Below are 24,090 nucleotides of genomic sequence, written 5' to 3' on the forward strand. Positions count from 1 at the left end.
GCCAAGTACTTCTGCAAGCTTCTGTTTTCAGCTGTTGTTGAGCACACTGTAAAATGAAAAGCTTTGTGTAAATCATGCCAATAACATCACATTTTGCTGTTAACGCACACGTAAATTTAAAAAAAAACACCAGATTGAGGACCCACTCACAGTATTGACAGGTGACACCAATCTTGCCTCAAATAGTTTACATAAAGCGTCAAGACGCCAGTCATTCAATATGGAGGAATTACTTTTTGCAGAATTACAGTGAATACTTGGATTTTATCTGCCCACTCTCTGCCACAAACATAAAACTCAGAGGCCAGATTAAAACACTTTACTTGTTTATTTATAAATACCGATGTGTGATTCATTCATCATACACGTGAAGGTTACTCCCAAACGTTCAACCATGTAATACTTATATAATACTACATCATCATAAACAATATTAATAAACAACCAATAAAACGGAACTTCCTTCATCTCCAAATTAGAAAGGCCACTCAGATTGCATAAAGTTACATTCTAATTTCCAACCCCTTATGTCAGGTCTCTGCTCTCTCTGGGACGTATGTCAGTTTGTTTCGGGTCCAGGAACAGCAGCTGGATAGGGAGAGGGAGGAAAAGGGAAATACCCCAAATCTCTAGAACGCATGGGATATCCAGATGCTCGTGCCATTCACATTAGCAATAATGTGTCATACAAGTGGGTTTAGGACTCTACTAGAAAGGTGCACTAAAGTGGGCATCAAGCTGTCCAAACAAGCAATAGGCAACAACGACAGCATAAGCAACGACCAAGTATGTGCACGCAAAGCAACTTAATAACGGATAGTCAAAGGTCAGAAAACAAGCAGTTAAGTAAAGCAATACCATGGTCATATGGCCAGACAGGGGTTGGAACCTCACAAACACACACCATAAACTGAGGACATTTTGGAATGATAATGCCCAGCAAAGAGGGCATTACTGCAGTTACAGACCAAATTAGATATTATAACTAGAGTGAAGAAAATGCTTTCCCAATATAAAATACTACACTGGAACACATTTTATGACAATAATCTACATATTCAACTGACAAACTCGAAAGATGACATCACTCAGGAATTGTAGAAACTTTCCTTACAGTGTCCTTCCCGTGGAAACCACTGAAATCCGCTGGATCCACAATCAGCCACATGTGCTCAAGAAGTGTACACATACTTTTTCTTCTTTTGACCAGAGGATATTCAGCAGAAGCATGGGTGTGTGTGTGTGTGTGTGTCAACAGTGATTGTTGGAAGGAGCACTTTTTGAGAAGAGGTTGGGCCGTTAAGTCTTCTACCAGTATGAAGGTAAAACCAACAACCTTCTTCTGGACACACTTTGTAATGAAGCTTGGTCATGAAACAAACTCTGCTCAATACCTTTTGACAAACCGATGTGTTACGATGACTCAACATTATTGTTAATAGAGTACTTCATTCACTGAATTATAGTACATAATAAGATTACATGTCACAATATCCATGGTTGGATGACAATGCTTCACCAACAAATTCAATCTCCCCCAAATTCCAAGTAATCCCTATAGTCTCAAAATTAGAGCTGATCTTGCCTTGTACAGACTATGCAATTACATGATGGTGTTTTGCTAGGCCTCTGAGTTTTCAGATTTTTAAGCAAATATTTGAAATAGACAATCGTGATGAAAAACTGTGCTCCTGGCATTGTGTTTTCAACACAAGGCAATTAAAAGTAAAAAAATAATAAAGGAATAAATACATTAAAACGGAACACAGCTACACCTACTAAATGCAAAAGCATCATCAGCCTTTAAAGAACCAACTAAGAGCTACAATTGCCTAAAATGAAAGCCATTGGGAAATGTACATGGAATCTGTGCCACTAAAGTAACTTTCAACATTCTTGAATATAAAAAAAAATACATATTTTTTTTAACTTGTGTTAAGTAGTTAATATTTAATGGCAGCAGTATCTCTTTATCCAATTCATACTCGGGGTTTTCTAATGAAGGGCAATTTAGACTAGGACCTAACTCGTATTCTTTGATTTCTGCATCTTCTTTGCATTACCGATGTAGGCTATCTTCGCCATCCTGCAACTTAACTGCAAATGTGTTTTCATGTGCAAGGCCAAGATATGTAGATAAAAGTTGTTTAAGGAAAAAACAACTGTTGATGAACTAAATAATAGCCAGGGAGATGTATATAGAATATGCGGACGAGGATTCAAATTGAATTAATTGAAAAGGTATCAAGTCTGAATAAAAGGAGATTTCTTGCAAATAGTTCAGCACACCAATTTCGATTAAAATTACGTAAGTTTGAATCATTTGATTTGAACTGATGTTGAATCAGATTTTCTTTTCTTTCACTCACCTCGCATTCAACATTACTCCTAATTTTACCCATACCCTCTCCCTCACCATAAATGTATCTCTATTCATAACCCATACAGTGACCCTAACCTAATTCCTAATCAGAACCCTCATCTTTTAACCCAAATGCTTGCCCTTAACCGGTCTTATTTTCCATCTCTAGTCCAAACTGTGCTCCTAAACTTATCCCTAACTATAATCCACAACTCTTACTATAAACCCGAACCTGACACCCTACCGCTTATTTTAAAACTTTTTTTATCTGATCTCCCTTCTATTTTCGAATTGGTTTTCAAGCCTTTTAATGCAGCCTACATTCAACTCAAACCAAATTATTCTGACTCGTCACGTCTTACTAGTTTTGAGCAATGTGGGACTCAAACACACTATACAAAAATGCTCATCGAATGGAGTTCCCAAAGTCCTATATCATGGACTGTGTTTAAAAACAAAAGCTAGGACATAAATATACACCCAGGGGCCAGGAAAGACTCTGCCTCCATAAATTAACTGAAAATAAGTATTCCTTACTTCAGGAAGGAAATTCGCCACTAAGCATAAATGTGTACTTGTAAATAGTCTGGCTTCATGTGTGAGGACATGTTGCACAGAACTACTGGCCATGTGAATTACCCAATATGTGCTTTGTAAGGAGTTAAAGAAAAACAGAGTAATTCTTGTGTCTTTGCAACCCAAATTCATAATTGTTAGCTGCCTTTCTGTAGTACTAATACAGACATTGCACAAATTGTGATAAAAAAAAGAGTGATCAAATAGGTATTTGGCATAACTTGCAATGCTGTGCTCCCTGATTACGCATGCTCTGTCCGATTCAAAACATGTAGATGGAAACAAGCTAAGATGAAGTGCACCTTGGATAAACCAGCTCTTAAGTGCTACAAACACACTACAAAACGAAGAGCTAAATTGTAAAAAAAAAAAGAAAGTTGATTTATGAAGAAGCTTGTGGTATAAGTCTGTGGCACCTCTTTAAACACCTCATTTTTCAGAGCTCCATCACTAGTACAGAAATACTAGGATGGACACAGCTTATCAATTTGCTCAGTTTGGCCATCGTCATTTTTATTTATAGAAGATTCTCTAGTGTGCATTATATGTTATAAGAACTCTTATCATGTGATGTTAGGTTGTGAGATAAAGAATGGATTAGGCTTTCTATAGCTTCCCCCAGTGCCATTAACCTGTGTTTACAAAAAAACACACATCTCTGTAGTTTTACACCTGATGAACTGCTCCCGGCAAATTAGTCTGAGTTTTCAGAGATCCTCGTAGGGATGACCTATATTTTTTCTAATCTTCAGGTGTGCATACAAAACATTTGAGCAAAAGCAGTGGAAAGTCCCAGCCAGAGAATGCACTGACAAACCGCAAATGGGAGATCACTTCCTCCACCTCCACAACAGCCACGAAAACAGAGTGAAGCACAACTGAGAAAAAGGTGGAGACAATACAGTAACTAAGCAGAAATAAATACCGCCCGATACTAATAGTCAAGCTAGGCTACACAACTAGTCACTCGATTATGGATAACTGCCAAATTCCAATATGAAGCAAATAATAAGGACCAACAGAGATGTTTGACATGATTTGATGGAAAATATGGATATGGTCATGGTGAAATAAACATGAAGAAATGGCTGCAATTCCATTTCAAAACAATCCCACGGATCAAAAGGACTATTGAGCTGTAAATACCAGCTAACTAGCCAATACTGTCAAGACACTCTGTGTTAGGGTTTAGGAAAAATTCAATTCTAAATGGTCAACTGTAATTCCATTTGCGTGTGAACAGATATTCAATTGCCTTTTTCCAATTCCTGTCTGCTTTGAAACAGTGTGCTCTCACTCTGTCCAGCAAAAAAAAAAAAGACACTGAATAAATAATATGGAGCACATGACCATATAAAGATGTGGATATCCAATTCGTATAGAGCAATAACTCCTGCAATTCGGGAGTTGCTAATGAATGTCAGGTCCCAGAAAATACATTTTCCCTGGATTAGCACTCAGACCTCAGGAGCCTAAAGTACGAGAACAGCCATAGCCAAAACCTGCACACACGAACATGTAACAACACATTTGTGTGTAGCACTCAAGTGGCATGTTTCTAATAGTGAGAGTGGTTACTGAACATCTATTTTACTATTCTAAAAATAACAATGTCAGCAAGTGAGGCTGGCTTCAGACCAGCAAGTGGCAAGCCACAACAGCAGCACGCTAGGATGGTCAATGCAGGGAACAGGAGGTCAGTGCTTTTGAGGCTAGAATTTTCTTTATTTGTTGGTGAGTTATGACTTCGCTTATCACAATATAGGACAGGACATGGGTTTCTTGCCTTCAAGTGAGTGACTTCCTTTTTAACAAGTAGGCATAAAATAATAGCCTTTCAACAATATTCACTTGTGGAGCATTCGGTCATCTTCATCTTTGATTAAATTGATCGGTTTGCATTAAACCAATGTCTGCATCTATGTTCAGCTATTACTAAATCAGATTACTGCCTCCATCGACGTATGACAAACAGTTGATTCATGCCATTTGTGAGGATGGGTATGAATCTCTTTAAGCTAAATCTTAAAAAGATGGACATCTGAGCAGTTGTGGCATTCTGTCCTCAGGGCCTGCTCATATCTGGCCTTCATTTCAAGTTTTATTTCCTGTTCCTCTGGCTCAGGTTCGAAGTGTGGGCATTATTATGGATTCCTAAATTGAACTATAACCACAATGCTTGTTTAAATTTCCCTTTCAAAGTTACTGAGAGACTTCAGCAGCTTCAAAATGCTGATGTTTGAATGCTCTTTATGTTAATGTTGCTAGTACCATAAAATCCCAGGTCTGCGGTCTTTACCTTGTCTGCCTGTTCTAGTTTCTATTAAGTACTTGCGCGCATGTCACATGAAGCTGTACATAAGAAATTCCCCCTACTTGCTCTTACCAAAAATAGATTTCATCAGTTGAGCATGAAATCTTAAGTCAGCCAATTTATTGTCAAATCACAGTACCAAATATAAATTCAAGGACTGGTCAATGTGCTTTGAGTTCTTCTTCCAAAGGCATGAAGTGCCGTCCCATGTAAATGAGGATATTTTGGGAAGCATTCTTAACCTAATGTACAGCTTTGATTTTCATCCATTGATTCATGCTACCTTTTTTTGTCAGTTACAGTACTAGCTTATTTGTTGAGCAATGCACTATATAAAAATTGTACAACCTAAATGAACACAGGAAAATGCACATTGCAGGGCACCACATTGGAATGACGCCTTCGTATATGAAAAACACGTGGATGATATCAAGTGTCTCAAAACATTCCTGTACCTGAGACTTGTTTTTAATTTAAAGTTATAAATACATAACAAAACTCACTGACACTTTGAATAATTAAAACAAATATGTCAATACAGAACCATACAACTACTTCTGTAGAGCATGCAGTGTATTAAAATAATGGGTATATAAAATTTACCATAATGGTGCACTTCGTTCTTTTCCTGCTGTTCCAGATATTTCCCAATAAGTGAGAAATTCAGATTTTAAAGTAGTAAAAAAATGATAAACTTAAAAAAAATGTTTGCCTCTTTTCATGTGAAAGTCTAAGATGCATCTCTCCACTTATGGTGCGGGCAGAGCAATGAAAAACAACTCTGGGGCACAGGTCTTATTAACTAACAGCCAAATTCTCCCTCCGGATGCAAATGGGCTTCGACTGCAGCTGCCCTCAGAACACAGAGATGAGGGAGGGGCAGTCTCAAACATGGGCTCTACCTCTGGAATGAACTCTCACAAGGGTCTCCGAAGCAAACATCTGGTCTTCATTCAGAGTGAAATAAAAAAAACTATTCTTCAGATCTACATCACCAGTGACTGAACTCTCATCTATAATCCTTACACCATCTAACTCCAATTCTCATACATAGCTAAGGAAGCGATATTGATTTAATCTTCAAAATGATAAAATAGCCCCACTAAGACATGTCAGATGTAGCTCATATGGCCACAGTGCAAAGGAACACACAAGGAGTTCATCATTGCAATTAATGTGCTTCATTTCGCAATAAGAATTACTGAATTCACGAATTCTACATAATAATAAATTAAAACAGAAGAGATCATATGAAATCCTGCAATGAATAAAGGAGGACTTAATTTGCTTTGACAGCATCCAGTAAGTAAAAATGATGTAAGATCTCTATCCTGTTAAGATACAAAGCCATAGGTCGAAACACAGCATCCTTAGCATAAAACATGTTCAGCAGAGGAACTTAATGAACATTTACATTTAAATTGTAATGCAACCTCCAGATGCAACCGATTCCTATGGTTCTCTGGTTGGCACTTATCGCTGATAAGCAAGGTGTGTCAGGCTTAATATTCTTGGACATAGATGCTGTTCGCATTCTGTAGGCGAGAAAGAAATCAATTCTGGCAAACTCAGCAGATGTTCGTGAAAGCAATTTAAGGTAGCATTTTGGAATCTAGGCTGCTGCAACTCAAGCTTCACCAAAGTAAAATAGATTGGATTAAAGACCGGACAGCTTTTCAGTGAGGTGGAAAACAGCCTATTACCAGGATTGTAAAACATGGCAAAATGTGACAGTGCAGCACCATGTTTTGGCTCCACCAGCTGTCCATTCAATCACAACAGAGATACTGAATGAATTAGAAGTAAGTGGATAGTGATGATTTCACCCTCTTGGTCTAGTGACAGAGTACCAAGCTATCTGAAGCAAGATCTATCAAGTGTTGGAATCTACACCAACCATCTGTCATATACTGCACTGTGTCGTGGAACAACAAGTAAACTGCAGAGGTCACGATACTTCTCACAGCCTAAGGCCTGTTCTTTTCTAAGCATTTTTTTGTTTGACTTTGGATGTCTTTCGTGCTGCCCACTACATCATGGAATGTCATACACTGAAGCAACTCAAAAGTAAATAGGTGGACACAGAACCGTTTTGAATATGGGGAACATAATCAGATACAAATGCTAAACTCTGGTACATTCTTTAACACAGCTTAGATCCATATCACAGGTCTCAGACCCTAGTTTAGAAGACTAGAGGTGGGCATGATATGCATGACTTTCCTGGTTGTGGATTCCTAAGAGTGGGTAGAGAAGGTGGAATGGTGGCTTCTGTTCAAGATATGCCATATAACTATTTCTATCACACTGATTCAGCTTTTTATAAGTTAAAGTCAACCAATGCCTTGTCATATCTATGCCACAAAGGTGAAGGAAGCAAGTCCTAGACACGTCCAGCATGAAGTCCAAGACTGACAAGAGCCAGACTTGTCCTGGATAGGACATTCATGAACTTAGAAAGAAGAACATTCCAGGCATGGTGATGGGTGAGCCTGGTTACCTCCGACACTACAGCAAACATGAAAATTCAAATATCACAAACAAAAGCTTCTAGGACCACTGACGTCCAGAATCAGAATCGGTAAAAATGGGTTGCAGCAGTCTGAGGCAACCCAGCATACAAAATATTAATGAGAACACATATGCCAAATAAACATCTCTCATAAGTCCAATCAGTTTTAGGTAAAGAAAAACACAGCACTGGTGCCCTACCACAACAAACATCTCTCATCACTCTGATCTACAGTTAAATGGTATCAGGTCAGATCTAAGATCTCAGAACACTAAGGACACTTCACATAGTATCCCAAAAAAGATGACTTGTTTTCTAAGAGGTGGGACAAAGGCTATTAACTTGAGAAAGGAAGTCTCTTTCACATGAATAACTCACACAAAGGGGACATCACAAGACTCATAAATTTCAACATCCGTTAATGCAGTTGATCACTATTAGTGCATATTAGTTTACAAAAAGACAAGATGGTCACAACACCTTTAGACCATCCTTCATTAACCAATGGAAAAGGACTTCTCTGGGAGTCAGGAATATGATTCTACAACCTAGGCCAGAACCGTATCCAAAACAATGAAAGGTAGCATTTAAGGACAGGTGTAGGTTTGGCTTCACTGAAAACGCTGCTCTGCCTGTTTTACCTCTCAATGGCAGAAGAGGAAAAGGAATACAGATAAGATTAGTTATTAGCAAATTATTTATAAGTATAATCAAAGTAATTTAGTATTAACTGTTGTGCTTTCTTCAAATCAAAGCAAAAAGCCTCAGAACTAATCAGATTTAAGGAGCAATTTATATTGAATGATTTTATGCAGCAAATTGGGGGAGGGGTCGGTTGGTTATATTTTCCACAATTTTTGCAAGAAAGAAGTTTGCCAATACATCTACGAACAAGACAGTTTTAGATACAACGTAAGGCTCCCTTGTCCTTTCAATAACGCCGGAGCAAGATGCTTGCAGTCACTCTGCTGGGCTTGTAGTGAGAACCATTTGCTTTGATTTAGAAAAAAATCATACCAGTATCTTAAAAAAGGCTTGTGAATATAGTATACATGCCCGGAGAACTGGCCAACATGGAAAATAAATACAGAAATAGCAACAAGCAGAAAGTGTGGAAGTGCAGTTCCCCTAGATGTCACATGGTTAAATGGTTTGAGATATAGAGTGTCAGACAGAGGTGGATAGGTTTCTGTAACTTTAAATGTGGCCATCAACAGTGAGAGGTAATTTGAGAGCTCTGGTTCAGAGGCTTACAGATGTTCAAAAATTGTTCGTATTTCCTCGCCCAATGAACAAGAATAAAGTCTTCTGACTTCTAGAGGCGCTGTACTTCTTTTAGCTTTCCGCCATATCCTCTTCAAGGCATGGGCTTCCTCTCCAGATCAGTCCTCCTATGTCACCTGTAGACCTCACTGTTCTCCCTGCTCTGTCTGGCACATAACTGGGTTGCTAAACGGAGACTCTAATTACCATGACATCGAAGTCAAATTTCCAAGCAGACTAAAAAATATGATCTCTTCAATGTGGGTAATGACTAAAACCTGGGAAACTTATCCTGATTATTCGGAGAGCGATGAGAAGGAAAACAGTATCCTGTCTTATCACGTTATTTAAGAGTGTCCATGATTTCCTTTTGGGTATGAAGAGAAAAGCGGATGAAGCTTGTGCAATAAGTGCCCCTGTTCATATCTGGCCTCTGTTGTTTCAACTGGAAGTGGTTACTTGGAGAGCTTGCTGATGACCCTTATCAGGGCTCCATTCTCATCTTTCAGCCTTTGGTTGTCAGACTTCAGATCTGTCAGAACCTGCAACGACAGAAAAGTAGTGAAAAGAAAGGTCAGTCTGTGGTGCATGTTTGCATTATTTGTGTTAGCTTCAATAAGTTTCCTACTTCACAGGCACCATTTTTCATGAAGACATAACCGGATATGTAAATTCTACCATTTGTCTAGAATCATGCCAACAATTGGGTCCTGTTCAAGAGGCACAATCCAGGATCACTTGGCCTGGGATCCTGAAAAAAGATTTGCTCTTTGCATACAAGATTACCACTTACCGGTCACAATAACAATTCATGAAGCCGGCCCATGTTAACTATATTGATGTATGATTGAAATAGCTTTATGGGCACATAGAACCTTATCTTATAAGTTGCGTGCGAACCTACCTGTCCACCAAAGCAACAGAGAGTAAGTATAAAGTAAATGACCATAAAATGGCAATGTATGACACATGATGGGAAGTCTTACAGGGTTACATGTGGGCAAAAATGGCATGTTTTTATAGCACATAAGGAGGCAGGTGATCTTAAATGGGCAATATAATACTGGTATGACAATTTTCAGGTAGTATCGTAAGAATCACCACGTCAAAGTTGTTTTTGGTTTTTTGGGTTGAAACTGGCTTGGCAACTTTCTAATCACAAAGTGATAAATGGTATAGATAAGTGAAAAGGTGAAAACTGGCATGGCTAACTAAAAGCTGACATAGCATAACGAAAAAAAATTACATGGCAATTTTTTTCAGGGGCACTGTAAAGCATGCCGAAACAGGACTAAAGAGAATGGTAATGTGGAAAATGACAGGCTAGTATAGTGAAAAGAACTTTGGCATATCCGAGAAGCACCCATGACAGACTGGCACAGTGATTATCACATTAGCAGCAGCCTATCTAATCAACACACATATTGGAGGAACTCACAAATACTGGTTCTCAACGTTCCAAAAAGTATACTGGCAGGACCGTGGTCTATAACAATTTTTGTAGTATTTTATTGTTTGACACAAATACTTTGATGGAATATACATGGTGTGCGCTGATGCTTCTTTATTCAAGTACAGACCCTTACGTACAGTAATACTTCAGAAGGTGCCCTCTAAACACATTTTTTCAAGCTCTAAAAACTTTAGACAATTGCTTGCAAGAGCATTGTCCGCACATTGGCGGGTACACTTCAACAGATTAATTAAGAAAGTTCAGGTACAAGTGATAGTTTCAATTAGTCCTCTTATGTACATACCAAACCTGGAGCTATGACTTCCACGACACACAGGTATAAAGTAAAAAAAAAAAAACTTTATGCCCTAAATATTTCAATATTTTCAGGAAGGATGTATGCAAGGATTATGGGGGCAGCAGCACTTGAGAAGACCCACTCTCAGGCCCAAACTAAGTGAGCTTCAGAATATGAGGTAGTGTGTTTGGGGTGACCTCTGTTCCATAAAAGGACACTTATTTGCACACTCATTTATGGGAGTCATTTTGAACTGGAGGCCAAACATGTGTAGCCCAGAAAAGCTCTCTAGGGGTGGGGGAAGTAGTTTAAGATCAGCAACCCTACTACATCCAGGTAATGGCGATTCATAAAATGGTCAGCTAAGGTGCCAACACATTTATAAAACAAACTACTGGGACTACAATGAAAGCACAACGACACTCCTTGCATTTGTGATGTTGACTTTGTGCTACTCTTTCCCTAGGAAACATTCATGTTTAATAGGATTGCTAAAAGAGATATTATTTAAGCATCATGGAGAATAAATGAACATACCACATGCAATGTTTTAATTAGTGCGTAGCCTTGGTAATAACAGGTCGGACATCAGTGAAATACAACATCTAGCTAAATTTCACTTTGGTAAATAACATTAGCAATTAATTAATTTAAAGCAACACCTGTGATGCCTGGGAACATATTTAAAAGAGTTGCTCCCCCAGATCCTTTATATCTTCCAAACTCTTCCCCTGCACCCTCCCGCTGGTTGGATTCAACAAACCCAGTCAGATCTGGCACACTTTATATGGCAGGGGCGCAGGCCTCGGTTTAAGCACGAGATTGCGGTCCTTCCCCCGGAACAGGGAGGGGTAGGTATACCGTCCTTGCAGCTCTACTTCTACGCGGCACAGCTCCGCTATCTTGTTGAGTGGAGCCGTTTAGAATCCGAAAAACACTGGTTATTTCAGGACCAGGCGGTTGCGGCGATGCCCCTGCAGGGTATTACTTTTCTTCGGAAGCAGCATAGGCCGGCCAACCTTTACACCTCTTATATCACAAGCACTATATTGGAGGCTTGGGACTGCACTGCTACCATGCATGGGTTAACCACATTTCCCTCCCCCATGACCCCGTTGTTTGACAATCCAGATTTCACCCCTGGGTTGGATTCTAGGGCATTTACAAGTTGGCGCCTTACCTCATGCCGGTCCCTGGGGCATCTGTTTGATCTAGAGGGCATACTCTCCTTCCCGCAGGTCAGAACACACCATGGCGTTTCAGAGACTGATAGGCTGCAATATTTACAACTCAGACACTGGGCACTTCTGAGAAGTTGGTCTGGTATATGCTGGTCACTAGTTAAAGTGGCCACCTTGCACCAGTACAATTCAACTCTTATGGTAGATAGGTTTAAGACAACCTTTTTAAGAAAACTATCCTAGTGGTAGCTGTGGAGAGCAGCCTTCAGGCTAAGTCTCAGAGGAATGTAAAGCAGCTTGTTTTACCTTATAATCTCTTGAATCACTAAATGAAAGGACACCACACATGTATATTTATAAAATATATATGTATTTATTACTAGACACACTCTACTAATCTCTTTATGAGATTAGAAATCAAAGACATATGCACAAATCAACATTTCACAACAAATTAAGTACTTATATGGCTGGGGCCCTATGGGCGTACCAGACCATATACTAAAAAAGAGGTATAAGAAGAACGACTTGAGAAGGCCTAAGGTCTTCAGAAGTGCTGGGGCCTCACTAATCCACCCAAGGCAGGTAAGTAAAGCTGGGGCCTCACTAATCCACCCAAGGCAGGTAAGTAAAGGACCCACGGGAGACGCATGCAGTGTGAGAACACAGCCGCAGATCCCAACAGACTTCAATGGAGCAAGTCGCGGTTGGAATTTTAAAGTTTTAGGATACTTCGGGAGAGTCTACAAGCAAGTAGTAGTTCTAGGGCCAACACACACAGGAGCACCGGGGTACTCGAGTTACCTCACCCAGGGAAGCCGGGTGCATAGGTGTCTTTTGGTGTCGGGTTGCGGCGTCGTTTTCAATGGGAGCCAAAGAAGACTTGCTGCTTGTGAAGACATGAGAAGTGTCCGGTGGAATCCAAGGCTGGATTCTGAAGAAAGAAGACGTGAAAGCGGAGGAGACAGTGTTCAAAGTCACTTGCCAGTGACCCGGGGCCAGGAAGCTGGATGTCCACAGTAGTTGGATGATTTCAGGTGATCAAGGGTGTCTGGACTCTTCAGCCACGAGGTCCAGGAGGCGTCGACGATGACCAGGAGCTGGATTTGGATTGTCCCACGAAGTCTGCAGCTTACTGAGGTGTCGGCAACCGGATTGGAGCCAACAAGCCTTGACAACAGCAAGTCTTGTGGAAAGTGAAGAAAGTCAGCGGTGCAGACCAGCAAGGTCTGAGGGACTCACCCAGCAAGGGTAAGTCAGGGCAGGCCTGGAGCAACCAGGGGAGCCCTTTGGTTCTGTGGAAAAGTCTTCAGGGGAACCACAATCCAACCGAGACGAGGTAGGCCTCTGATTTTCGAGGGAAATCCTGCAGGACGTTTGGGCCACACCTGGTCCAAAGCACAAGTTCGTAGAACGTCGTGAAGGGGTTGCACTCGACAATAGTGCACGGTACCCGGGTATTGCTGTTCCTCGTCACTCGTGGGGTCCACTCGCCTCAGTTTCGCTGGGGACTCACAATGACCGTCGAGAAGTCAGGAAATCCACTTCCGGGGCTGCAGGGACTTCGGACTCTGGCGGGAGCGGGAAAGTTTGCGACCGTTGATGCAAAGTTTTGGTGCCTGCCAAGCAGGGGAGTCCCTCCTGGACTCCAAGGGAGATTCTTCAGTCTTCCAAAGGTAGTGGAACGTCGAAGGTCCAGGATTCTTCTTCAGAGCGTCATCCAGGGATATCTAGTTTGCAATGGCAAGGGTTCCCTAACTTATACTACAAGGAAGGGAGGGACTAGCTCTATGACCACTCCTATGGGAGGGTCAGGTGAGTGGGTGGCTACACCCACTTCCCTTTGTCCAGTTTTCGCGCCAGAGCAGGGACTGGTAGCCCCTGAACCGGTTTGAGCTGGCATATGCACAGAGGAGCCTACTGCTCCCCCAGTGCAGGACTTCAAAGCACTCTAGGAGTGCACCCACCCAGCCAGCCCCAATACACTAAAGCCTGTCTGGAAGGTGGTTACACCTCCCTGTGACTGGATGCCTATTGTTGGGCCTCCTCCACTGCCAGTTTCGGTCAGCAGCAGGAGGGCAGCCCAGTGTCTGTATTGGTGGCATCCAACCACATCCCTCATGACGAGAATAAAAAATATGGTAGAGGAGGCCCTCACCAATGATTGGATTACTAGACAGGAGGCGGGTTTCCTTATTAATGAGGAACCTAGGATGCCTAGATTCTACACGTTCCCTAAGATCCACAAGAACCGGACCCCCCCACCCGGAAGACCCATCGTATCCGGGATTGGATCAGTTCTGGAACCTCTTTCGCAGTTTTGCGACTGGTTCCTCAGACCGATTGTAAAAAATCACATTCCTACCTTAGGGACACCAAGGATGTCCATTGCCTTCTCCAAGATCTGGAAATAGATCCTACAGAGAACCTTCTCATAACAATGGACATAGAGGCCTTATACACCAGCATACCACAGAGACGAACCTTGGAAGTGGTGGAACAAATTATCCTAAACATGGAGTGGAATTTCATCACTCTCCAACATTTTGTGATGGAATGTGCTGAATTAGCACTAACTGAGAATTTTTTCAAATTCTAAAACACCATCTACCACCAGATTACCGGTACTTCGATGGGCAGCACTTTTGCCCCAATCATGGCATGTCTCTATGTCCAACAATTTGAGGAAGACCACATTTACAATCCTAATAATCCATTCCTGAAACACCTTAAGGTGTGGAAACGCTTTATTGATGATATGCTGATTGTATGGCACGGAACCAAGGAAGAGGCAACAGAATTTGTCCAATGGGTCAATTCCAAGGACACCCATCTCAGATTCACACACACGATTGATGTGAACCACGCATTTTTTCTGGATCTAGACATTACCATAACCCAAGAAGGATTCACAACAAAGGTTCATAACAAAACCACAGATAAAAACAGTTTACTTCTCTATGAGAGCTACCATCCTAGGGCCCTGAGACAAAACCTCCCGGTAGGTCAGTTCCTACGAATCCGACGGAACTGCTCGAATACAACAACCTTTGAGGAGCAGGCTGAACAACTGGAAAATAAACTTCTAGAATGCCACTACCTGAGAAAAATGGTGAGACGAGCAAGGAAACATGCCAGGAACAATCCAAGAGAGTCACTACTAGAGGATATAACAAAAGGAGACACCAAAAGACCAGTATGCGTTACAACATACGCTCCGATCTCAAACAAAGTACAAAAAATCGTGAGAAAAAACTGGCACATCCTCAATAGCACTGGAAACCAGTGGCAGCCACCTTTATTTGCCTTTAGAAGGAACAGGAGTCTGCGCGACGAACTAGTACACGCAAAGAGACCATCGACCGGAGAAGAGGAACAACAAACCCTGTGGAGCCAACCACGGCCCGTCGGCCACTTCTCCTGTGGGAACTGTACATCCTGCGTACTCACTTCTAATACCAAGGAGGTAGACATAGGAACGGGGATCCCTTGGCAACTGCGAGAATTCAGTAATTACAACACGGAGAACGTCGTATACCTCTTGAACTGCCCATGCAACCTCAAATACGTTGGCATGACCACCAGGAAAATCAAAGTGCGTATCAATGAACAACGGAGCACGAATCGGTGTAAAAAGACCAATACCAAACTGACTCGTCATTTCACTGAAAAAAACCATAAAGACACAGACCTGAAATGGACCATTCTGGAAGTAATGAAAAAACGAAAGTTTGACCTTACTAAAGCCCTACATGTAAGAGAACAACACTGGGTGTTCCGTTTACGAACCTGGGACAAAGGGCTCAACGATGAAATACCGTGGCTCCAAATGGGGCGTTGAAACCTCTAACAACCACCAGTAGATTAATTCACACTAACACATAGATGAAGTGTACCTGGTATACCATCACACGACACTGTGAAACCATCGGTACATGCAGTGCCCTGTCTTAAATGAGTTTACTTAAAATGGGCTGAGTCTACCTGGAATTATCACACTTAGCTGGCTTTTAAACTAAGCCGAAGTTGTGAGGCTAATAGGCCACATGCCCTCCAAAGTCATCCTTCCCCAGCTGGAACCGTCTCTCACCCAGGCTTCATGCATGAATAGAAATGATAGCGCTGAGTGTCTGCGCTAATACCCAACATTTGACATCCTTACCCTTATTATGATCTTCCTTTGGAATACCTGTTTGCACAAGTGCATCAGAGCAAGTCCAACCGAACACTGCCCGCTAGTACACGCACAACATCGCCCATCTGGGCAGCTCTAGACTCTCGGTAGAATATTCTCCCCTTTGTTCTGGGCAATCAGCCGCTCACCCGTTCACACACCGGGTGCTTCGCAGTCACGCACCAGTCACACACAGAGCAGACGTGTACTTCTGCCCCTTCTGCAAAATCTCGCCCCTCTGGGCAGCTAAAAAATCTAGGTAGAATTTCACCTTGCATCACAGTAATTGGCCGCCCACCCGTTTCCACATCGGGTGCCTTGGCAGTCACGCACCAATAGCACACAAGAGCATGCGTGTACTTTTGCCAATTTAAAACTAGGCACTGTCGCGTAGGGCACGGACCACAGAGCACTTTTCCTCAGTGATTTCCGTCACGCGCTTCACTGCTCTAATCTGAGCATGTGCGTAACTCCACCATTTTGAAACCAGGCACTCGCGCTTCAGGACACAGGAAGTAGTGCTCCGGGTTTATTCACACTGAGCATGTGCACAGTGCGGCCATGGATAAATCAGGCTTCCCCTCCAGGGACACAGGAAACCACGCACCTGATTTCACTTAGCACCACTTAAAACCAATTTGCTTAAGTGAGCAGACTATAAAAGCACAACGGCTCTCCACCCAGTCCTACACCGGGGAGGAACGGGAGCAGTCGCCTAGGATCCACGCAGGAAACTTTCCTTGAGGCAGTAAGGGTGTGAATGAAATCGGATTGAATGAAAGTACTTTGGGGCAATTAGCACAATTGAGGATGAATGTTCTGTGTGTTTGTACTTGAAAACCCATAATTCTCACGCCAGCTGTGATCTATATGTTTTTTCCACAGGTTCTGACAAACAGGGGTTTCCCCACCCCTCCTCCCATGGGGCCAGTAGCTTTGGTTTTTAGGGTAAGAACAGTGAGACACGTGCTCTCACCTTTGCATCCCCATCATGTACACAAATTGAGTGGCACATGTCACATGAGTAGTCACTCGCACAGAAACTGGATCAGTGCATGTATTGAGTTCAGTTATTCGCCACTACTACGGTCTGTTATATATTTTTTCTCTCCCTACATTTTCTTTTACAGGCTTGAATCTAGGAGCCATCCAAATGTGGAGTGTGACAGTGATCACGCCCACACAGTGGTACACTTTTGCCACTTTTGGTAAGAACGGAGCCCCCATTTACATATTTAGGTCCTGATGAATGCCCTGGACCCTCCTGGGTCAAGACGGCAGAAACATGTCGACCTCTAAACACAACGGTTAGGGGACACTAATTCCCCCACATACCGTCACCTGCTTTTAAACATCATATAGTTACCTTTCACATTAAAAAACACAATGAGGATAACTATAATGATTTTTAATCTCACGCACTCATACACGGGCCCCCACTTAGTTTAGACGTGCATCCCTGTCGTCAGGTGTATGCCCACCCTCTATCAAACCAAGGTTTTACAGGGCGAGGACTGGTCAATGATGAAGCATGACACCAGGTGGTGTGTGAGACCAGTCTGTTACTTTTTGTGAGATGTCCCCACTCACAATATAACTCAAACGTTATAGTGGTTATCACTTTTGTGGTTAAACATTCATAGTTGGAGGCTGCTAGCTCCTTAAACCCCGTGCCTCTTGTTCCCTGCTCCACACAGTGTGGAGCTCATGTGGTTTTGATCCATTTTGTGATGCCAGGGCTTTTCAGGATTCTACCGTGTTTCCACAGTGGGTACATGTCTATCCCTCTAGAAGGGTGGGATCATACTCCCACACCAGCTACTGGTGTGAGGGTATGATTCCAAAGCGTTTGACACCAAACACGACATGTTTTGATGCAGCCATCCCAAAGTTAGCATTTACCGCTAGGTTATAATGCACTTAAGAGTATATGGTTTAACCGCATCCACAAACAGCTACAGAGAATAGACTGAGAGGAGCCCTGTTCAGGCAGAGGCACCCCCTCACATGGAAACCAAGCACCCTGCCCTCAGGATTGATAGGGCCTGCCTTAGGGGTGACTGATAGGTTTATATGTGTGTGTGTAAGGTGAGATATAGGGAACCTATACCTCAGTGAGGAGTGCTAACACTACCTCACCCAGGCTGCAGTAGCAGGCCTGTGGTGTCAGATTTAGTCTGCTTCCCAGAGGTGGCATAATACATGCTCAGCCCCTGGTAGGCCCTTGGTACCTAAGGTACCATATACTAGGGGCTCATAAGGTACCACAGTATCCAATCACTAGTGCATCTAATATACACTCCAAGTTGTTTAGAGAGAACAGAGAGGCTGGGGCCCTGATTAGCAGGGACCCAGCCAGACTATAGCCTGAAACCAGTGTAAACATCAGAAAAAAAGTGGGGGCAACATAAGTGCAGATCCTACTCTCCTACAGAGGTATTTAAGGAGTACTATGTTGAGGCACTGCTGAAACACCAATACTTAAATTCTTTTCATGGTTTGTAAGAGATGCCTCAGGGGCAACCATCAAAAACCAGTATTTGCATAAATTACTCAAACCAAATTTCATTATTAAGACAACCAGCTTCTGGGAGTTTAACAGGGTTATGCACAAAAACATTTTTTGCATGACAAGTCATACAGAAGTGTGACATAATAAAATCTTGTTTTAGTTGTAGTATGCTTCACAACTGGACAGAGTTCCAAAGGGTAATTAATAGTAGAATATGGTTTGAGCGAACAATACATGTGTCTGTTGGCACATTTATTGACCGTTTTATGTCTCCACCTTTAATATTAAAAAATCTGCTTATACCACACCATGATACAAATTTGGGAGCCTTAGAAAAGAAGAGAAGGAGGGGCTATTAATGGCAGAGGTGAACATTTGCTTCTCAATGTACATGGTGGACAAGTTCCTTACCATCAGTAACACTTATCTGGGAGAGACTCTAGCCGCAGATTCCTTACCATAGAATTATCACCAGGTATCAGACTTAATCTAGAATATTTTTGAGAGCAGCACCCCTGTGCGCTGATAGGTGGCGTTGATTGCTCCAAGTGGCATAATAGGTGCTGGATGTGACATGCACGGTGCCTATATAGGCGCCACCCCAGCGCTGACGTCAGTTCTTTTTCTTCCACGCCAGTCAATGCAAATCCGGAGAGAGCTACCCTTTAGCCAATTTTTGACTATCTTTTTCAACTTTTTGTCGTTTTTTTTAAGGTTTCCCTTCTGGTATGGCTAGGTGTACTCTCAGAAGGCCAGCTTCAAGCCCTGCGTAAGCTGTCACTGCTAGACGTTGACAGACCCGCAACTTGGTGTCTCGAGCGCTACCTTGATCTAAAGGCCTGCTCCGATTGTCTCTGGGAATAAAGTTAGGACAAAAGAGGACCCCTGAAAAATGAACAGGGAGATACAACCCATGGTAAAGAACAATCACAGTGAAGCAAACAGCCTTTCCAAAAAAGTTGAAACAAGAATTATTCTTTAAATATTCAAAGCCATAAATCAGACCAGTTCAGTTTATATTTTATTTTCTCAACATATATTCATATAAATTTTACCATTGATCAATTTTCGCAAAAAATATACCGATATTTAATGGCCTCCCTAAATACTCAGCATCAAAATACAAAAATACCCAAAGGAAAACAGCCACATCCTCACAATTCGAGACAATCATACCCATTCGTACTGAGAAAATCAAATGCAGTAAATAATAAAAAAATTATTCAAAAATCATACGCATGTTACAGAGGCGCAATTTTTCTCTGTAATTTTTCTTGTTGCTTTTTTGCTCAGTCTACATTTTATGATTGTTAATATTTTCATGGTCAATAGACATGCATTGTCAAACAAAAAGGGGCAAAAATTGTTATACATGTTTATTTATGACCATTGAAGCCAATAGGATATTGGCTAATTGAGATTACACTGGAACATGCATGTGATTTTTGAATAATGTTTCTAATGTTTCGTGTGTATGATTATCTCGGTACGAGTGGTTATGATTGACTCGAATTGTGAGGATGTGGCTATTTTACTTTGGTTTGGTTTTGAAGCTGTGTATATAGGGAGCTCATTAAATATCTGTATATTTTTGCAAAAAAGGATCAATGGTACAATTCTGGGGATGTCCAAGCATTGCTTATGAACATGCCCTTTGATGGTTCTGGTCTATTCGGAGACCCGGTGGATTCAGGTACGGCCAGGTCCTTCAGCCTTTCCATGCCCATCACCACCTCCAACCCGCCTTCAGCTCCTTTCATTGCCAAGGAAGGGGCTTCCAGCCACGTCTGTACCTGCCCAGCCACAGTGGCGTGCAAGCTTCACAGCCTCTGTCTGGCCGAGGACACGGTACCCACAGACCACGTGGGTCGGGCAGCCAGTGGTGGGCTAGTCCACCACCCTCCAGGAAGCCGCAGCCTCCAATCCCTTATAGTCTGCCCCCTTATCATGAGCAACCAGAGGGCGCAGGATCCGCCATCACCTGCACCACTGGCGGTCTATTACATCGGACCAATGGGTTCTACAAATTGTCCAGAGGGGCTACTCCCTTCCCTTCAAGAGTACCCCTCCACCCATGCCACCTTCTTGCGACTGGTTGACGGAGGACTGCATTTGCTGAGGTTCACCATCAACGTGCCGAAGTCACACCCGAGTCTCTCTCAAACGCTCCACTTCATCAGAGCTGTTCTGGACGTGGTGCAGTTTCGGGCCTATCCTCCCGAACGGATAGTCCGAGATAGCTGAGCTATTAGAACGGTGTTTCAGCCTCTGAGTTTCAGACTGAGGCTGCTGGGCCTCATGGTATCCTACATTCTGCTTGGGACACATGCCTGCTGTCATATGCGGGCCCTGAAGTTCCAGTGGGAGCATCATTAGGAAAATCTCTCCGGCATGGAACAGATCTTGGAGGCAACTGCACAAGATCTGTAGTAGTGGGTCAACGGAGGACCCCTTTCCCTTCCTCAACCAGATCTGACAGCAGTGACAGATGCGTCACTCCTGTGATGGGGCAGCCATCTGGGACAGGTGGAGATCAGAGGCCTCTAGTCTCGACTATATCCAGAATCTACATTAACCTCCTGGAAGTTTGAGAGTTCCCAGCTGGCATTAAAAGCCTACCCATCATCAAGGGAAGGCTCATTCAGGTGTTAAGACAATACCATCGTCATGTGGTATTGCAACAAGGTGGGGTGAGATCGTGGACGCTTTGTCAAGAGGCCCGTGCCTCTGGACATGACTACAACGCCCTGTCATTTCTTCGGTGGCTCAACATATGGCGGGCTCTCTGAAAGCCAGGGATGACTAACTCTGCCGACGATGCCTAGCGGATCACGAATGGCATCTACATCCGGAGGTGGTGCAAGGTCTCTTTCAGCAGTGGGGAGACCCTTGATTAGATCTGTTTGCTACCTCCGAAAACGTGCAATGTCAGCAGTTGTGCGTGCTAGAGTTTCTAAGGCGGCTCTTGCTCTGAGACACTTTTCATCTCAAGTGGAGCTCAGGCCTCCTGTTCTCCTTCCCACCCATACCACTACTGCCAAGAGTTCTCAGGAAGATCAGGAATGACCAAGCTCCTGTGGCTCCGGACTGCCCCTTCAGAAGGAACTTCTGTCACATCTGCAGGGAAGGGTGCTCCTGCCAACATGCCTCCTCCTTGTGTGGAGATTGAGCAGCAACAGTTAACAGCCTTTGACCTTCTGCCCAAAGTCTGCGATGTTATTCTGGCAGCCAGGAGTCCCTCCACCAAAACGGTATAGGGGCAAGTTTGTGGCATGGGGTGCAGAAAAGCAGGTTGATCCCCCTTTCTGCTCCCCATTCTCAAGTTCTTCTCTTTATTCTTTTCTATGCCCAGCAGGGCTCTGCTTTGGGTACCTTAAAGGGTTATCTTTCTGCTATCTCAGGATTTCTGTGGTTGCCTGACCAGCCATCTCTCTTCAAATCCCTATTGTACATAGATTCTTGAAAAGTCTGCAACATGTTTCCTCACTCTTTATCATGCCTCAGTGGGACCTTAATCTCGTCCTGATGTTCCGGACGTGTGCTTCCTTTGAGCCCTTGAAAAACTGTCCTCTCAGGCTCCTTACCATTAGGACGGCCTTCCTGGAGGCAATAACATCTGCCAGAGGGTCAGTGAGCTTCAGGCCTCGTTATTCAAGCCTCCATACCTGAACATATACCCAGACAAACTGGTTCTATGAACTAGAGCTTCCTTTCTGCCGAAAGTCGTCACTCCCTTTCATGAAGGCCAGTCCATCACCCTGCCTAGTTTTTATGCTCTGCTGCATCCCTCTAAGAGCAGCGCCTCCACTGTCTTGACCCAAAAGGAGGGATGTCATCCTACCTTGCCTGCACAAAAGAGTTCTGGGATGGACAACCAACTCTTTGTGGGGTATTTCGGAGCAAAAAAGGTTAAGGATGTGCAGAAATGGACCATCTCCAGATGAATCATGCTTTGCATTTAAATCTGCTACGTGTCGGGCAAAAAGCAAACCCCCCCGAGGGTTTGCGTGCTCATTCCAGTAGAGCCAAGGCTGCAATCACTGCACAACCACAGAGAAGTCTATCAGATGGTTAATATTTTTAGCCCCAAATAACCTATCTATGGTACCTACTTTATCTTCCTGCTTTTCAGGACAATGCTTTAAAGTTTTACAGCCTATATGTTTCACAGTTCAGGTTGGCTGATTAGAGATTAGTCTATCCTCACAAACGTAATAATAAATTATATATTTTTAATTAAATTTGCACCCTGCTGATTTTGTATTTGGCTTCTCATAAAAAGCTAACGAGAACCAATGCCAGACTGCTTCAGAACAATTTATAAATTTGTGTCCACCATCAAAAGACCAAATTGGTAGAACGGATGCATCTTTACCTTGTTCCTGACAATTTGTGCTGCTTTTCCCTCTACCTCATTGTGATGCAACAAACACTATTCAAACCAGATAACTACACTAGGACCCTTTACTAAAAATAAACTCTTAAGTCTTCAGTTTTTCCACAAGTGAATAAAAAGTAGAATACGTAAGCAGAAATGAGCATCGCAAAACCACCATTGCATCCTTAGATTAACATCTACAAAATAGGGCCAGAGTATACAGGTGCTGTGGATGTGATGTGGCAAGAATTCTGGGGAACAAAGCATGGCCCCAGGCTGCTAAAGGAGACTCTCATGCATATCACCCATGCATGTGTACTATGAGGTTCATCCCAAAACATAATTTTTTTTACCAAATAGAAACAAAACAAAATATTCCTTGAGGTGGTAGGGACATACAACGTTTTTAGTGCTGAAGGGCTGGTAGCCCTCTGGCACTTACGTAATAAAGTTTTCAGGACTTCACGACTGATTTAATCATCCACTGCAATCTTGCAAAGGAGAAAGGTCGGCTGCTGCTGATAAATTATTTTATGCGTTTGCAGCCAAATTTTTGCTTTGTTGAGTAGTGATAATGTGCTTCCATAAGTCAATAAAGTCATCTTATTGACAAAAATAACTGCAGTTACTAATTGAAGAAAGCATTCTATGCCTTAAGAAAGCTCATTGGCACTACTTGCTAGAGCGAAACAAGCTAAATATTTATCTGGAACAGGAATTGCACTGGTTCCGAATTGCAATGGATGAGTAAATGAATACTATAATCAAAGACAACATTATCTCCAGGAGAACACATTACTTACCTCTGGTAAATCTCTTTCTACTACATACTCTAACTGTAGATTCCTCACCATGTGAAAAGCCCTAATTGCCAAAGAGGATCCAGAGATTTTCCCCTGCAATTTTCTTGCACGCCAGTAGGTGGCGCTGTGCAGCTCTGCATCAACTCCATCCCACCCCAGAAATGAGCCGGAGTCATATACTTATGCCAATTCCTGTGTGCAGACATAATTGTTTCTTGACTCTGTCCACGCTGTTGGATGCAAAGCCAATACTGATCAGAGTAA

General features: G+C 42.6%; 1 protein-coding gene across 1 annotated transcript in view; it reads right to left on the reverse strand.

The window, feature by feature from the left end:
* Positions 1-309: 309 nt before the first annotated feature.
* Positions 310-24,090, reverse strand: part of LOC146870653 (protein phosphatase 1 regulatory subunit 12B-like) — a 353,358-nt gene continuing 329,577 nt past the window's right edge. Inside the window, exon 7 of the mRNA XM_085644768.1 lies at positions 310-9,569. Within this exon, the coding sequence (XP_085500894.1) occupies positions 9,483-9,569 (87 nt within the window). The 3' untranslated portion in view covers positions 310-9,482. The remainder of the gene's footprint in view (positions 9,570-24,090) is intronic.

Source organism: Triturus cristatus, chromosome 1_1 (assembly GCF_964204655.1).
Source record: "Triturus cristatus chromosome 1_1, aTriCri1.1, whole genome shotgun sequence".
Classification (NCBI taxonomy): Eukaryota; Metazoa; Chordata; class Amphibia; order Caudata; family Salamandridae; genus Triturus; species Triturus cristatus.